This window comes from Pipra filicauda, unplaced genomic scaffold (assembly GCF_003945595.2).
Source record: "Pipra filicauda isolate LSUMZ 115617 unplaced genomic scaffold, ASM394559v2 scaffold7_size6619720_pilon, whole genome shotgun sequence".
NCBI classification, from domain to species: domain Eukaryota; kingdom Metazoa; phylum Chordata; class Aves; order Passeriformes; family Pipridae; genus Pipra; species Pipra filicauda.
Window position 1 is genome coordinate 3,113,137 of NW_024104976.1, and position 18,699 is coordinate 3,131,835.

Below are 18,699 nucleotides of genomic sequence, written 5' to 3' on the forward strand. Positions count from 1 at the left end.
GCACACCATGGGGACCAGCATCCCCAGCCCTCTCCAGCATCAGCATCCATCCCACTGGCCTCCCGGCCGACAGCCGGGACCAGCCTCACCTCCTGCCCCGCTCCTACCCTACTGTGCATTCCAAGCCCTTTTCACAGCCTAAAGGCTTAGTTTCCCCAGAAACACACGCCAAAGAGTGTTTCTGCTTTGCATCCAAACTTCTTTGTACAAGTTGCGCACTCTGTGGGGGAAGGAGGCAAAAAAAAAAAGCCATCGGTCATTTTAAAACATCAGACTGGGAAGACAGAACCTGTGCCAGCTTAGATCCATCATTCCCTGATACTGAGATGGGTAGGGGTAGGAGATTCAGCCATGCAGGTCTGTGGCCCAGCTCCTGTTCCAGCAGTACAGATGCAGTGGTAAGAACCCTTCTCTCTACTATGCTTTGCATTCCTCATTTTTAAATTTGGTGTTATCAGGGTTTCTTTCTTTTTTCTTTTTTTTTTTTTTTCTTTTAACTCCGCTTTGAACAAGCTACTTCTTTCCCCTGCTCTTAGGTAAGCATATTATGGTCTGTGGCCTTCCCAGCTCTTGAAATGGACCAGTTTCCAAAATTCCAAAGGGTGAATAAAGAACCCTCCAGTTTGGTGTTGGTGTGAGCCCGGGGGCACAGCTCTGTGGGTTCTGCTTGGGTGCAGAGCAGGAGCTGTGCTGGGCACAAGGAGCAGCTGGTGCTTCCAGGGAAAGAGCCATGGCACATAGCCTGGCAGCTCCTTGTTCCCTGGGAGTTCCTTGAAAATGTCCTCTTGCTACAGAATTGTCCTTGATCTACAAGGAGTAACTTCATGCATATTGACTCCCATTGTCTCCTTTTAGCCAGAAAATAGACAATCCAATGGCTATTGTTCAATCTGGAGATGGGCCAAGATTGGAAAGGGAGATAAGAAAATGACTGTTTGCAGCTGTTGTTTGGACTCTGGGCACATCCTGGATGGAGAAAAGTCATTTCCCACACTGGGCTTGGAAGTAATGCTGCTGTCCAACAGGGATGCAAGGGCAGAGCTGCTGAGCTCTTCACCATCATTCTGGAGCTGAACTCAGGCCCTGATCTGGTCATGTCCTTAAGGTCTCCTTTAGTCAATGGATCTTCAGGCAGAAGCTGGGTTGCTTTGCTGCAGAGTCAAAGGCAGTGGATGTATTTTCAGACTTCTCATTGTCCACAGAAACTGGTGTGACGTAACCCCACCAGCCTGATGGCGATGCAGGCAGCCCTGAACTGATGAATCCAGTTGCATTCAGAATCACAAAAGCAAAAGTAGGTGGTGTAAACTATGGAATCCACATAGTGCTCAATAAAGGAACATCCTTCAAAGCCTCCTACAGTAATCAGCACATTGGAAATGCCTTCCAGCACAGACATTGCCAAGGAAATAAAAATTCCATATTTTTAAAGTGATACTAAAAGAACAAAAAACCCATCCCAAATGTCTTTTAGGAAAGTGACAGAAAGCTTCTTGTATTGCGTTATCTTCATGTCTGAAAAATTAAACCTACCTGTATTAAACTCAATAATACAGCTGTGTCCTGGGGCACTAGCAGGGGAAGACTGTGAAGAAGAAACTTTATTTTTGAAGGATTCTAATCTATGACAAATGCCTTACTTCTGACACCTGGTAAGTGTGAAGAGGCCCAGAAGTTAAATCCAACAAAAGCCATAGGAAATTTATTTACCTTGGTAGGAACGCATCAGCTCTCAGGAATTTGGCGTAGATAACACCTATGTGTCAGATACTTGGCACAGTCCTGACAGTGAAAAATTCAGAGTTTCTTGCCTTAACTGATGTGAACAGTCTCACTGCTTTAGGGAATGGGATTAAAAAGTCTACAAAGAACAGCTCAGAATGTGAGAGTCCTTGGGAACCACACGTGTAGGCTGATACATGGTACTAGTCCTGAGATGACAGGGGTAAGCAGATCCATAAGGTGAAAGGGAAGCCTGTACCAAACACAGTGAGCTGTAGAAGTGTGTGATACATATCATTAGTTTGAATAAAAAGGTAAAAAAAAAAAATATTTAGTTCATCTGACCAACTACTGCTTAACTACCCATGCTCTCATAAGCTAACCATGCAAAAACCACAGGTTAGAGTAAGGCCAGTTGGGAGCTTTTAATAAAATGGACCAGGGTTGAAATAATTTAGAGGATAACATAGTACTGGATTAATGAGTGCCACACATGGCAAATACATCAGATTGTAGTGATGAGATGATGGGATGGATGAAAAAAGTTGGTACTGTTCTGATAATAAGGACACTGGGGAAAATGAATGATCCATCAGTGTGTCACAAATTGTTGCCTATCTCAAAAGTTAGGCCTTTAAAATAAGTTTTCATTCTCACTAATTCACCAGCTGATCTCTTTTAAAATTGTAAGCTAATTTACTAATAGTTTTATGGGGAAATTAAACCAGCAAACATCGATTGAGTTTCTACTGATTAGCACCAAACTCCAAGGCAGGCAAAACCATAGAGGGACAAGATTATTTTGTCTAAAACAATTGAAGCAGGATGACCTCAACACTGAGAATCAGCAATTTCTAATTCTGTTATCCCTCAGCATATGTTGCTTTTGGGGAAATCACAAAGACTGGCTGATGAAAATGCATCTGTGCATCTGCTGGGCTGGAATCAGGAGTTTCACAAGCACATTGGGAAGTTGCAGAAAGATCAGCCAATTAGACACTACAATATGCACGTGCATCCACAAACACTTGCACAAGTGTGGCAAGGATATATTGTGCATTTTGATATAAGCCAGAGTGCTAAAAAATCAATTCAAAAAAGTAAAGAATATAATTTCCCTACCCATGTGTATTTCAGCACTAGTGCAAAGAGCTCTCTGTGTTCTGAATATTTGGTTTTAAATTTTTTGCTAAATATAAAGCAAGCTGAGGCCAGATCTACCAGATCCTACTGCAGTGCTAATAGGAAGCCTAACAGGCTGTTAGGTACTGAGGCAATTCTTCCTGAAGTCTCAGTCTGCTTCTAGCCAGCAGCTGTTCCAGTGGGTAAGAGCCTAACGTCCATAATACAAATAATAAGGAGAAAGTTGGTGGGACTGTAAATAACAAACAGCCTCTTTCCTGTAATTCCAGCATGCATTTATCAGGTCATGCAAAAATTTATTGGATAAATAGCCAAGAAGGCTGTTGGCCAAGAAGGACCTGAACAAAGCAGCAATTTCAAAGTCAGGAGAAGCAAATAAACCGGGAAGGGACTGTCTTTTGTCTTCCAGTCATTACATCTAAATTTCCTCCTAAACAATGTAAGGCATGACAATGTGCTGTGTCAGCCAGTGAATTGTACACATGCACCACCTAGGCCACCAAATCAGTGCTCTCATCTGCTTGTACAACAGTGTTTTGTAAACACAGCTTGCTAAACCTTTTAGCATTCCTGCAGACATCATTTAATCTGACAGTCAAATGCAACAAACAGTTGGACCCCATTCAGTCACAGTAGAGACCAGTTCTGGGGAGGAAACAGTGATGGATGTCTTCTCCAACTGATAATGCACAATGGTTTAGGAAGATGAAATAAAATGCTGCCAAGTTGGACAACAAAATCCTTAAGTTTACAAAAGGAGTTTTGCAGAGGAGCTCTTCAATAGCCACGTAGGTTCATGACCTTAGCTTTGTATTTCACCTAAAAAACCCCCACGGTGATCTCTCTAGAACAGTGCTTCCTACCAGGATAGTGGGATATAACCTCACCAGTAATTACTGGAGATTAGAAAGCCTCCAATATCGTTCCTTTTCAGGCAGGTATGTGGCAGGACCTGCTGGTCAGGCCAGCAGGTTTGCTAATCTCCTCCACTACCAAGTTCTGTGGTGCATGCCCATGGTGACAGAAGACACTCCACTCCTCTATCCAATGAGGATTAGCTTTTTCCCACCTTATTCTAATAGTAGGTACTTCTAGCTCTCACCCAGGTACTGCACATAGCATAGGAGACAATGTGGTTGCAGTGTGAAATGTGGGACATGAAAGAATTCTGACAGCACTTCACTGTGTCTTGTTTGTACTGAGACAGACTAGATGAACATCATGTTCCTAGTCACTAGTGAATGAGTTTATTGTAATGATATGGCATTTTTTTTAAAGTTCTGTTAAAGGTAAATGGGAAACACTTAAGAACTTAGGCCAAGCAGAGTTGCACACATGCATCTCAGAGAAGAGCTTAGACAGGCACATAACATTTGCACAGCTGAGGAACGTGGTACCATAAGGGAAAAAGCTTGAATTTTTTATGGTTTTTCAATCAAAAATTATAAAACATCCTTGAGCCCCAGGGCCACCTCTGTTGCAGGGTCATGGAAACACCAGGTGTCTGCAGAGGTGTTTGTTTGGCAGTCTGTGGGCCTAGCAATGCTTATTTGCAGTCCAGAAAAATCCAACCTAACAGACCAACCCCCGTTTTTTGCAGTCTTTCCACACTCTGGCTGATAGAATCAATAACGTACCATTTCCACACATAGCGAGCAGTAGCTGAGTTGTTCTGATTTGATGTAAACAGGCCTGAGGGGCTTCTCTTTGGAGCACTTGTCACAGGGACCAAACACAATTGCTAAAAAGGTCTGGTCACACATCTTTGCAGTTTGTGAGAGCTGAAAGAGATGGAGAAGAAGGAAAGGGTGCATTCCAGTCCAGCACAAAGCTTCTCACTACTGCTGTGCTAGCTAATGCAGCCTAGGCTTATATAGACATCTGTAGGCTGGATAATCTCCCTCCATGACTAATCTTTTGAGAATGATGAATTGTCACTATATACAAAACAGTCACATGCTCTGCAGATTCTAATTTTACGCAGAAAAATATAAAGCAAAATATATGTATATATACACATGCCATTATAATATGTGCTGTGCACATGGATCCACTACATGTGGGAAAGTAGTTTCAATTTTTACTCAACGTCTGTCAGCAGTCAATAACCAGAAATGCATAACAACAGCTGAACTTATGAGAAACTCCACTGTTTGATACTTATTGTTTTTCCCCTGCCTAATTAAATAGTCAGTATTATACAGTATTTTTAAAGCTGAAAAGATGAGCTAGGATTCCAGCAGCAGCAGCTAGAAAATATGAACAATATGCTTCTTGAGCAGAAATTGATGCTTCAAGCACACTGACAGCTGGGTCATTATGAAAACCCTTTTGTTCTGAAGCCAGGCACCTCTAGGATCAAAGAACTATCATCAACAGAGTATTAAAAACTACTTGAGAGTCAGAGAAACAAACAAGAATAATAATGTAGTGTCATTTTTCTCTGCACATTTTTCATAGGGAAAATAGGACCTTTCACCACTTCTAAAAATGGACGCTGTTAACATTACTTAGACATGTACATAAATAATGAATTTTTGGTAAACAATCAGAAGAAGCTATTGCAAGACAGATTTAAATGGAACAAAAGAAATTCAATCAGCTATGCAGATTTCAGAATTTGTTTGGCTGGCCATTATATAAAGCAAACTTTACTCTGTGTATCTGCCTCCATTCTGCTGTTTATTCTTATGTATTTCAGTGGACTACATGAAAAATGAGATAATAAACCCAGAAATCCTGCCCACACTTAAGTCAATAAAAGTTTTGCTGCTGTCTCCAGGGGATGCATAACTTCATCCCAACACATGCAGGAAGCAATCTGTCCTGAAAAGAACTACAGCACTTTAATCTAAAATCTGCATGGAGCTTTCAGTCAGCTCTATGCAGTCCAGGAGGTTTATATTCCATTTGATGAAAAGCAGCAAATATGTCCTAAAGTTTTTAATGTGTTCTTGTGCAAATGTGAGCCTGAGAACACAAGCTGCCATCCTTTCAGGGAGCAGGTATTGCTCATGGCTTTTAAGTGACTACAGCTCCTGGGCTCATTTCTGCTAGATTCTTAAAACTGGGCATTCACAACTGAATAACCTGTTAGTCCAAGGTTCTTAGAATTAGTGGTTCCCACTGAGGGCAACTCATGTGATATAATCAGGGATTTATATACTTGGTGTGAAGCCATCTTATTTGAACAAAACATCATCACTAGCTCTAGAGACTTTTGACAAGGATCTGTTAGGCTTGGAATGAATACTCTGGGCAGAATTAATCTTTGATAAAGTGTGAGAATTTCCAGTAATAACATACAGGGTAATCTACCTCCCTATCAGTATTTTACTTCAGATGAGATTATGACACATTACAGAATTTTGCTATAATAGAAGCCATCAAAACTTCTGAATAATTAAAAATCAGTATTATATCTGAGATTGTCATAATGACAGATTTGTATATTATTTTATAAAGATATTTAAACCCAAAAGGTCTAAAACCATTGCAACTTCTTGCATTGTAGCCTGAAATTTTAACCTTTTTAGGTTTTTAAAGTTACACTAGAAATCTAAAAATGGTAGCATGGTGAATCATTAAAAAATATGTTACTTACAGAGAAATTCTGTGCAATGAAGTTTGTTGATAAGTAAGAAAAATTACCCACCTTTTCAAAGAGCAAGAACCTGGAGAGTCTCAAGATGACTAAATAAGCTCTGTGCTACTGCTAATGCAGAGAGACAACCTTCCTACTAAGTCTACTTAAAGTGTATTTACAGCTCAGCCTCTCCAGTTGCATCACCTCGGATCAGCTACATGCTGATGATTACTGATGATAAAGACTTTAACTGCCCTCCTTCAGAATATAGAATAAAGGACAGAAACTAGATCTTACCTGCCTGTTCCATACAGCAGCAATTTTTGGGTGGTTTCGAAACAGCAAAGTTAAAACATACTGGGGAGGTGATTGACAACTGATTTTTCCAAATAGCAATTTGACATTCTGATGAATAGCACTGTTGATGTTTATCTCATATTCTTAACAAAATTTAAAAGTCAAACAAATTGATTAGTGTCCATGCTGGTTCCTCCTTGGTTATACTTTTACTATTTATCTGTTCTAAGACAATAAATTTAAAATCAATAGGACTAAAAATTTCTGCTTTTCTTGCACTCTTTGAAAAAATTTTGGGGAAATTCATGAAAACATGTCTGAAAAATTTAAAAAATGCTGAAGGTCATATCTACTATTAAGACTCTATGGAAGTCACTGAAATTATGCCATTAGGTATCTGCATTTGATAGTCAAGAGGATCTGAGAGAAAAAGAGAAAAAAAAGTAGGTCAGCCCAGCAGAGACCTGGGCAGAAATTTCTTTATTATAGTATTATTTTGTAATTCTCTTTTTTATTAGAGTATTATGGAAGCACAGGACTGAAAGGGACCACCTATGCTGCTGAGTTCTATTCCCAGAAACTGCAGGAGTCACATGTCTAAACACATGCAAAGATGCCAAGAGCAGCTCACACATCTCTCCACAAACCATTTCAACACTATGTCACTGCAGTAAGGATCACCATTCAACACCTGATGATCCCTGTGGGTCCCTTCCAAAGCGGCATATTCTGTGATTTTGTGATTTTCCCATTTGAACGAAATAGCTTTCACTTTTACTGTCATTCTAGGACAGTTAGCCTCAGTAACGCCTCTTCCATGTATCTGCCTTCACTAAAACTGCTCCTTATATTTAGAAGAATTACAGAGAACAAAAAGAATTTTGTACTTACATACTGGCTGAAGGCATTAATGTCAGCAAAAGCAAGGTCAGTTTCTGAGAGCATACAATAGACCCGATTATTTTTAACTTTCTTTAAAAATATATTTTGCTGTTTGCATACACAGTGTTAATAGCATACTTCACACAATCCTCTTAAAGTAACCAAGCATCAAATTGTCAGAACAATTTTTTCTTGATCAACAGTTTTTGTCATAAAGGACATCTATGCCTTGATGTTTCTGTGTGATGTGGCTGAAAGAGTGGGCTGTGATTTTACTCACATCATCCCAGGTAACATTCATTCATCTCCAGTAACTGTAAAAAAAGGCTATACACAAATTACAGCAACAAAAGTTGCTTGCATTAAAATATTTCCAGAAATTCCTGAGGAGCCAAGGAGAACATGCCATGCTGACAGGAAGATACACAATGTTACAGCAAAGCAACTGGACCATTAAATAAATGGTTATGGTGCAATACAAGACTGACTGTACTCACTAATGTTCACATAGTTCCAAGTAACTTCTTTCAAATGATTCCATACTGAGAACATAGCTGTTCATTCACACAGAGCACTACAAAGTGATTTAAAAGCTACTTTATTTAACACACTAAAATACCAGTCTACCTACATATGTGATCCTTTGTACAGCTTTGTTCATCCTTTGGTTGAACGAACCAAAAAATTTTTCCTTCATATATTTTGAGTATATGTCTGTGGATATCATGATGAGTATTACACTGTACATAGTAAACACCAAGAACACTAAATAGCAAGAATGATTCCTTCTTTATATTTACAGATTGTTCTGTGAAATTAAACAAGTAGTACTAACACTGTATAACAATAATAAAAATAAAATCAATTGTTCTTTCCTGCAATATTTAAATTAACTCAATTAGAGTCCATCAAATATTTCAAAGCTTTAGTACTTGATTTTAATAACTACGTCTAATAAAGTAGTTTAGAAAACCAGCATTATTTACTGAGGAATTTCTAAGGATAGTTATCATTGTGGTGAGGTGAATGCTGTTTCCCCAGTTGTTCTGACAGAGTCCAGAACTAAATAAAATTACTTTTACTCCCTGATTACACGGAGAAGACTGAACAAAGCAAAAAGGAGACGACTACTGCTTTTAAGGATCCTGAAATTGAAAAGAAATAAATAAAGATGAAATGTAAGGAATTAGGCTTGGTTTATCAGTAACAGCAGACCACAGTAACTGCATCTGCTCCTATTCAGTCTCTGGACTGGAGGAGGGAAACCAGCAAAAAGAGAAAAGGAGAAAGGTGATGTGCACATGTGCGTACTCAGTGTATATTCTGAAATACACTGCACTATAGATGGAACCAAACCAGGAGATGACTCCTGTCTTTTAGAGAACCAAGCTTATAATTCAAACCTGGATCAAAACATGAACTTTATATCTGACTTTTCCATTACAATAACTCATATTAAATCCAAACTTGTCACTGCAGAGAACAAAACTGAAACCTGTCTTGAAGAAGAGCACTCGAGTCCTTGCTTTGGCCAAAGATCTGTGCAGAGTCCCCAGGCTGCAATGCAAGCAGAGGGAGCCTAGCCAGCATGCCCACGAAAAGACAATGTGGGTTTGTAAACAGCAATTCTCTTGGATTGATCTCTGTTCCCCAGTTTCAATGTAGTCTTCTGGAAGAACTGTTGTGAAAGACTACTTTTGTAGTGAAAGAAATAAGGATATAAGAAGTGAAGATGAAAGCTACTCTCAAACAGATCCAGTATATCAAGGCAAAGAATAGAATTACCTTGGGAAGAAAAAAACCCTCTTGTTACAGGAAGCAAAGACAAGGAAAATTGTACAGCAGTAACATCTATCACATGGCAGTCTTCCCCTCTGACTGGTGCTGACAGGGCAGCAATACAAACCGGTCAGATAAATGCTTTTCTTGTCAGGTTTGGACTAAAAAACTGTGTGGTAAGCTTTGTGTCCAGTTGATGATATAAAGTCATCACTGTAGGACTGAAATGGAGGGAAAAGAGTAAGAACAGAGAGAAGGAAATAACAAGCCAAAATTATTCCTACTGTTTAAGTCTTGACTGAAGAAGAAGTCTCTAACAGTTTAATTCACTGCAAGCTGCCATACTATCCACCAGCAGGTGAAATGAACCATGAAAGTCTGCATGTCTTCACACAGTCTCTGAGGAAACATCAATTCATTGCTTTTATTAAACCCTTGTGAGAAAGCCAAGTTTGAAGCTGCTGGGGACTTGTATCATTTCCAAGGCATGTGGAGAGGGGGTGAAAGGAAACGTCACTTGAAAGAGATACTTGGTATCGAGCATCAACTGTGGAACCTCCTCACGGTTGTTTAGCATAGCCTGAAATCATAACAGAAAGGGTAAGAAAATACTGTATTAAGAATCAAAGCAAAAACAGTCCATTGTTTTCTTCCCATTGCAAATCTTGCTTTTACATTATGTTAAGCAGACTTGTTTGCATCACTTCCAAATGCCTAGAAGATGAACAACGTAGTAATAATATGATGTAAAGGTCGGGTACAACTACCTAACATCAAAAACTGTGTGTGTGAAGTATCTTGAAAGCTGAATATGAGAAATAATAGTTGTAGCTCTTACCTGGACTTTACGAACAAATGATGGAGTCACTCTTTTCTCAAAGTCGTCTATCGGAGTGTATGAGTTGAGGATCTTAACTATCTGTTCAAATTACAAAAGACTATTTTACTAATTAAGGTTTCAGTAAAACATTTTACAGTAAAGAGAGAATTTTGACTAGTCACCTAATTGTTTACATATATGATGATTGTTATGACTCATTTCCAGAGGTGTCAGCAGGATCAAGGAGATGTAGAAAAAGCTGAATTGATTAAGGGAAACAATAAAAAAAACCCTGTGGCAAAGTAAAGAAGATACATTGTGGAATAAAAATGCGGGATAGAACAAAGCAGGCAAGTATTCACCACAGTTAAAAATGCTAACAATCAGAAATAAGGAGTTAAAATTACAGTTGAGCTAGTGATGATTCAGAATGCTGACGAATGTTATTTTTATCAAATGAAAGGTCAACAGCCTTTTGCAACAAAATATTTTAGATGGCTAAGATTCTGCAATCAGTGCTGCCAGAAGAAAACAGATAGTTCATTACCTGCACAGTAGAGAGAGATGTGCAGTGCTCACATATTTCCTTGGCATCATCATCTGTGATCTTTTTAACCTGAAGGAGCCAGGCTGCTTGAGATAGTGGCTCCAAAGTTTCTTTGGCATTGCTGCTTTGAAGATTCTTGTCCTTAAGCCATTCTTCCAAGTAGCTGATATTACATCTGGGTTAAACCATGAGCAAAGAACAGAAACGTCAGGTTCGCCTTGGCAAGCAAGTTACTTTAAAGACTGCTAAAGAAGAAATACTCCTCTAATGCAGTGTTCAAATTAGTACATTTCAAGTTAAAAACCATAACCATAGCTCATAAAACCCAAACAACTAAAAGCTTATTGAACTGTCAGTTTACTCCTACTCTTTTGTATATTTCAAATTGGTGTGGGGTTTTTTTTAGAGGGGATTGTTTGTTTGGTTTAGTTTGTTTTTTTGTTTTTATTTTTTTATTTCTCAAAAGCTTGGCTAATAGAGAGTGAGTTATTAGCTGTTGTTTACAGAAAACTACTATTATATATACTGCATTGCCTATTGCACTGTATGTCATGAAAACATTCATTTACAACTGAGTTTGTACAGGAAATTAGAAAAGTCTTTGCATGTTACAAAGCAGGGCCAGCCTTACAACTCATGACCTAAAGGTTAAAGCAGCTTTCTTCCAGTAATTTCCCAGATGGGAGAAGATTTTACTGATTTTCTTTCACATTAGTCTGCAGACTGACTAATGGAGAATAAATGAACTGTATCTTCTGCAAAACAGGAGCATGTTTTCTTGGTGCTTGTAACAAGACAGATGATGCTCAATCTACATCCTCAAAGGCTCTGTCTCAGTGCTTTTCTTGTCACAGAGCATGAAACATGCAAGTCAGCTTTTGTCTCTCTGCCAGCCAGGGGACACTGCACCTGTTTACTACAGTAAGAAAGAATTAAAAATACTACTGGTCACATCACAAATGAGCTAGCATGGAAAGAATCCTAACCATGCCTGACTATAAACTTCAGATTGTAATTTTCTCTGCCTTTTCCTCCATTAGTGTTTCCATGGAAAGAACAATTTATAATTGTTATGTTGAGAAAGCTCAACCCAAAATGCAAAGATTTACTTTTTCAAAAGGAATAAAAAAACCAATAGGCTACTTCCATCAGAACGGCCACTTAGAGACAAAGGATATTACATGAAAGTGTTAAAAATTCATTCTCAAGCTTGTTGAAACTTTACTGGCTTTACCTTATCTGCATTCCTTTTCTACATGAGCACATGTCCTTGCGGAGGAAGAGACTATTGAGGGTGACAGCTCCAATTAGAAAGAAAAGCTGCTTCACTGCCTGCTTTAGAAGCTCAGAGTCCAAGCCATTCTGACACATAGTGCTATAAAAATAGCTGAGCTGTTGCAAGATAGAGGTCATTGTGTAGGTATCCGTGTCATCTATACTAGAAGAACGTTTACGGAACCCTGTAGGTTTCAAGCCAGAAATTCCCTGAAGACTTTCATATTCCAGCATGCCTGGTACTGAAATGCAACAGAAAATAACTGATAAGAACAAAACTCCCAAGGATGCTTTCAGTTACATTAGTTATTGAACAAAACCTACTTGCAGGGTATTTTAAAAGTTAAATGATAAAAGAAAAATGGGATACTGAAAAAGGCTTCTGGAGCACACGTTTTTTAAAAAGCCTTTTGTTTTTGTATGATGTTGCTCAGATTCGAAGCATTATCCCACGCCAGGAAGTGTTGTGAGGAAAAAGTCTTTCCAAACCCTGTGGGGATATACCACTCAGTGGAATTTATATGTGTGGAAACACACATGCTGGAACACATGTATAGATCAACAGGAGAAAGAAGTCTGTCCCACCCTTTGCCTCCATGTATAAGCTTTATTCATACAGTTCACAAGCTGCATTAGGTGTGTCTGGATTGGTGCTGTCTTACCAATCATGGGCTGAATGTTGTTCTCCATGACAAGAATGAACTGGTGGTATATTCGAATGGCCAAATCACTAAGAATTTGTCTGTATTCTGAGAGATCAAAATGCTTCAAACAGTTCTTATTCTGACGTGGAGTGTTACACTTCATAAATTCCTACAAGTGAGTTGTAAACATAATTATTAGAATCACATAACATTATAACTATAAATGATTCCCACAATGTAATGTATGTATTAGAGTAACTCATTCCACCTCTGGCTGAACACAGTCTCAGAATGAGTCAAAGCTACAGGTAATTTCAATGGATGCTTCCAGTACTTAATTTTCCAGTTTATGCTGACATTTACTCTGTTCCTAAAGCCAAGGGAAAGACATGCATAGACTTCAATGAACTTTGGAACAATTCCTAGATCACTTAAACAGAAAGAAAACTTCCCCTGCCCCCTTGTCAAAAAAAAAAAAAAAAAAAAAAAAAAAAAAAGGCAAAAATATAGTTATTTAAACTATGATGTCAAAAAAAAAATTATTGCAGCAAAGGGATATTATTTTCAGACTTTTCATTAGCAAAGTTCTGACTTCAAAAAGTCTACACGGAATCCTAACTTGTGTGAAGTCTTGAATATTCATTAGAAATATATATTAACAGTAAATTTGGATTCCAAATCAAATTTTTTGATTTGGAAACCTTTGCCTACTGCTGCAACCAAATTATAAAACACTTCGGTAACTAAGTTTAAATGTTTTCTGCGCTGCTCTGCAGCCGTTCCCGGTACGACCACGAGAGGGAGCGTTGCTGGTGACCCAGCACACACTGGGATGCCGAGGCTTTGAGGCATCTCTTTCCTTTAATCCTGAAGACTTTATTCTATTGTCTCTAATTTCATTCAGTCTATCTGAATCTATAAAACCTAGCCAAAAAAATATAGTAAGAGTTTTCAATTGAAAATAATTAAAAGAATTTTGAATCTCAGGATAAAACTTAGCTTAAAAAAGCAACTGAAATAAGGAAAAATCTGAACATTTTATTGTTTTGTTTCTTTCCCAAGGTTTTCTTCTATAGCCATATTTTGGTAGCAGTAGGTGCTTGAAAGGTCCCAATAATAAAATAGTAAAACTTTTTTTTATATTATAGATAGATAGATAGCTGGATATCTTAAGTCCAGCCTACATTAAACTCATGTGAAATAGTTCAAATTAAGGAGCAGTTCTCAGGCCATGTCTTTAACCTACTTCAGCACTTTGATGTTTCTTTGATTTCACTTCATCTGTTAGTTCTATACTGGTTTTTTTATTTGTATAAGACATATAATACCACTGCACAGCAATCTGAATATCTAAATACCTGGATGGAACAGTGGTGAGCTGGTGAATAATCATCTATTATCACTATTTTTAATTCCAATTAAAGTTTATTAAAAGTAAAGTAATGACATTATTTTATTAAATCAATCCTACCTCTTCCCCACTGTACTGTTTTAAACAGTTAAGGAAATAATATGTATTGGAAAGCCAAAAGGACAACATCTCAAAGTCTTCTGAATGTTCCTGAAAATAAGTAAAGCAATCTTATTATGGTATTGTCTCATGAAGTTAATTTAATAACTAAACTTAAGACCATTACAGCGTTGGCATAATGGAGTCAATCTACAGCAGAAGGAGCACACAGCACCTGTAACATCCTAGGTGAACAAATCATTTGTGTTTTCAGGCACACATAGCAAAGATCCCTCTTTTATTTGGTAAATACTGTTTAAGTATTCTGATATGACAGACTGGCTAAATGAATTAGCCTGAACAAACAGTTCTTTGCACATTCCTATGGATAGTGTAGTGTACTGGAGGGCTTCCTGCAAAGAAGTGTGAACAACACCTGCACACCCCAATGAAACTGAACTACAAATAATTAATTCTAACTATGTGCAAAAAAGCTTTTCTAACGGATAAACTGTGCTATAAATTTGTTTCTAAACAAACTATAGGCATTCTCTGTACAACATGTTCAACTGCATAAACCACAGTCTATTCCTGTCTGTGCTTGCTTGGTGTTTCCAGGCATAAATCCACAACAAAGCATTCACAGAGCTGAATTTGTTACGCAGATGAGACAACAGACTAACAATTCTTTACAACTTAATTTTTGTAAACTGGCTGGCAACAAATTTTAATATTTTGGTACTAGTGTTGCAGTACCAAATGACATATCAGAAAAAAACTATTACACTAGTAGAAGAGCAGTGTAAAAACCTCTAATAATTCTGCTATCTGCCTGCTACCAGACATACTAACCTTCATTTCTGTCCATCTGACTTTTACCAGTGCTGAAAGCATAGGTGCATTTCACCTAATTAGCTGCTCATTGTAAAATGAAAAATACTTTTAATTACTTTGTCAAGAGGTTCTTCAGATAAAAATAATTTATGTTAATGCATTCTGTGTTCAGCACAGCTGAACCTTACCTGGAGACTTTACAGGGATACTACTGCAAACTTCAAAGAGTGTCACTAATGATCATCATTCCATTACAGGACTAGCAGCAATGGAAGTGTTGGCATTCCCCAGGTACTATGCATGCATCTGATGCTTTATGTTAAAAATAAAAAAGTACAATATATTACAGCCAAACACAATTCCTACCTTAACAACTTGTTTGATACCATCAATGGTTACATTCATGAAAGACTTCAGCATGTCAGCATCATTCAGATAATCTGCATACCTCACACACATGAATAGGATGTGAGCTGGCAGGCCAGGTATCATATTAACTACAACTCCACGTGGCTTTAAATCTGCATAGAGATTATATAAGAATTATATATTTATAAGAATAATATAATAATAATCTTATATTTATTATATAAGAATTCAATGATTCAATCTATCATTCTGAAAAAGAAGCACTATGTGGTTCATGTCTTCAGGGACCAGACACTTCATAATTGATTTACTGATGAATTGCTGGTTTCTGAAAATTTCTGTAACAGTATTGCACACATAATAGTATTAATTAAGTTTTTCAGAGAGTTAGGAGAGTACTGTAGCAAATTCTGAGGTCTAGCATGGGCTATGCCAGGCAGAACAACTTCAAAAAGCAATTTGCATTTAACTACCTACTGGAGGCCCCACAAATTTAGGCATTGTTTAAAGACACACCTTTGTTCACAAAGATACACACATTCACAAGGCTGAAGTAGCTGATAAGAAAAGGCAGATATTGTTAATTTAATAACGGTACCAATGTGCATAGAAAATCTGCTGAATTTAATATTGATTGTAAGGTAATGCAAAAAGCTGATTTGGCAGCAAAATTGATATGGTAAAGTAACACAGATGAAGGACAAAATTCTTCTACAAGACAAACATGAAAGTACAGTTCCTTTCAGTGAAGAGAATGATATGGAAAGGACAGACAGGAGAGTAACCATCATACATGGATGTAAGCCCAGTGACTTACAGACTTAGTAGATGACCAGGAAGAACATAAATTCAAGTCCCTGGTGTGCTCTTGAGATTTAGAGCTTTAGAGGTGAATAAATAATAAAAAAGATAACAGAGTCAGCATTATGTGGAGTCAGACAAATGATTTTTACACAGATAAAGCACTTGAAATGTCTGGCAATAGAAAAAGAGCAATACAGAGCCTCCAAGTTGTATTGGTGGTAAGGGAGTGGGGAAAAAGGCAACTTTGAATGTAAGTGAAATATGGCCTTGTAGTTTTTGTTGTAGTGTTCTGAATATTGTTGACAACTTAGAAAATGTCAAGTTTTACTAAAATACCAAGGATCAGATTTTGAATGATCCTTTCTTCATCCTCTTTTTTGTACTCCATCATTCCAATGTACTCTTTGGACGAAGTTGGCACATGAGCTTCAGCTGTCAAACACAAAAGTACTGTTACTTCCAGGTTAGTGGCTGAGCTAATGGTCACATCAGAGCAAACTATTGGGGAAAAGCAGTTTTCTCTATAATAGAGTACAGGCCTGTTCACATTAATGTTCTTAGCTTATGCTTCCAAGCACTATGAGTTAAGTATTTATATTGTTCCTGAATAGTTTCGTTGGATTCAGTGGAATTACTTGTGTTAATAAGGCAAATAAACAGCAACAGTACATCTCTATGTTAAGGCACCTCTGCAATATTCATAAGAGGTTTCTATAGCAAACAACTACATTGTATATAAGAGCTTTATACAAACTAACTTCATATCAGGAACCACCTGCCACTTGAAGGATAATGGGAGGAGTTACTCATCCCACGCAAAACTAACTTTGTTGGCTCAGAGACAGTTTGTGTGAGGGTAGGTGTTAACTTCTGTTGACAGAACCTTATGCCTCTGGCTTAATATTTATCATATAGTCTGGGTCCCATATGTGTCTATTATTTAGCCTATTACAAAAAACCCCAATCAAACCAGGAAATGACTTTTATGTAATTTCTGTTGGTGGTTCCCCTGGCACATTTTCCTGAGGTTTTGAATTTCTAACCCCACCCCAAACTCCACCTCTTTAAATACATTTTTCTTCAAACAGACACTGACCATGCAAAGCTATTAAAAAAAACAGATCACATAACAATATCTTACCTTTTTCAAGAGTTTTGGTAAGAGTTTTGATCTGATCCTCCAATTTTTTTATTATTCTATCTTTCATGTCTAATTTTTCTTCAAGATCCTGTAATAATCCAAGTCAGTGAGTTCAGAGTAAACACAATTAAAAATTTGTTTTCTACTGCTCTATGTTATTGCCACAATTACAGTGTGCTATGATGTGCTTTTACTTATATTTGGTGGAAGAAACACCTTCATATTTTTTTCTCCCTCAATTAATTGAGAAAACATCCTATCCATACCACAAAATCATTATTTTATTCTTTTTATCTTTCATTTCAGGTACAATTTCTTAATGACAATTTCATTTCCTCACCATGTTTTCCACATGGAATCGAGTTGTCACTTGTTTTATCTTGCTTTGTACTTCATCCTGGACTTCATCTTGCACCAAACCATTGCTCAGACCCTCAATTTCTTGGGCTGTGCCCTTCAGAGTCTCTTTTTGTTTTATCTCCACTTCATTCTGAGCCTCATTAGTTCTAAAAATAGGTAGATAAGAAGTCTTGTCTCTTAATCTTTTGTTAAAGCATAGTTATATCATACTCATCCATTACTTATTAACTGTACACAACACTGTAAGGTAAATCTTACATGAAATGTAATACTTTAAGGTGTTTAACTGACTCTGTTACCACAGCTTATAGTGACTACATTTCTTAAATTAAAAAAAATAAAATCAAAATTACCGTCTTTGTGTTCTAGTCCCTTCTAGCTCATAATGCAGCCGATTAGACATCTCTTTCATTTTTTTTTCAGTAATAAATAGCAACAAAACCCAAAACAAAAGAGAAACAACAAAATCAAAGTCATTTACTGTTCTGTACTGGTATTCAGTTAATCTCTTCTTACGCTCATAATTTTGTTCCCTCTAATGAAACGGAATGACCTGCCAGATAATGTAGCAGAGAAATATGGGACATAAAGAAATTTACACGGGATGAAGAATTTTCATGCTACTAACTTCTTGGAGGTGGCAGTAAAAATACTTCTAAATTTTAAGTCAGTTGCCTAGGAAGACACTGCAGCTAGAGAGACTCAGAATGCTCAGCAGAGTATGCTTTCCTAAATTGAGAAGAACTTTCAAACAAGCAAACTCAGCAAGAACTTTTCCCTCTGACTCTGAATCTTCAGCACTCTCTTAAGTCCATCTCATGGAGTATGCCTTAAGTTCCAAATCATCTTTCCTTTTTATGACTGTTTCCAAAGGGCATACTGCACTCCACATATTCTCTGCAGAGCCCTATTGAATACATTTGTAGACATCCAAACTATAGAACTGAATGCCCTCAAAAAGGTAAAAAAAAAAAAGCACATGCTTGCATGTATTTTATTCTTTAATAAGAGATATAAAATATACAACATATTTTTTCATTGTGTCT

General features: G+C 37.5%; 1 protein-coding gene across 1 annotated transcript in view; it reads right to left on the reverse strand.

The window, feature by feature from the left end:
- Positions 1 to 7,847: 7,847 nt before the first annotated feature.
- The window catches only part of MYO5C (myosin VC), a 33,342-nt gene continuing 22,490 nt past the window's right edge, over positions 7,848 to 18,699 (reverse strand). Inside the window, exons 31-41 of the mRNA XM_039390081.1 lie at positions 18,007 to 18,058; positions 17,634 to 17,799; positions 17,294 to 17,381; positions 16,489 to 16,584; positions 15,346 to 15,500; positions 14,167 to 14,256; positions 12,714 to 12,864; positions 12,011 to 12,293; positions 10,777 to 10,951; positions 10,248 to 10,328; positions 7,848 to 9,989 (exon numbers count right to left, since the gene is read on the reverse strand). Of these exons, the coding sequence (XP_039246015.1) occupies positions 9,837 to 9,989; positions 10,248 to 10,328; positions 10,777 to 10,951; positions 12,011 to 12,293; positions 12,714 to 12,864; positions 14,167 to 14,256; positions 15,346 to 15,500; positions 16,489 to 16,584; positions 17,294 to 17,381; positions 17,634 to 17,799; positions 18,007 to 18,058 (1,490 nt within the window). The 3' untranslated portion in view covers positions 7,848 to 9,836. The remainder of the gene's footprint in view (positions 9,990 to 10,247; positions 10,329 to 10,776; positions 10,952 to 12,010; positions 12,294 to 12,713; positions 12,865 to 14,166; positions 14,257 to 15,345; positions 15,501 to 16,488; positions 16,585 to 17,293; positions 17,382 to 17,633; positions 17,800 to 18,006; positions 18,059 to 18,699) is intronic.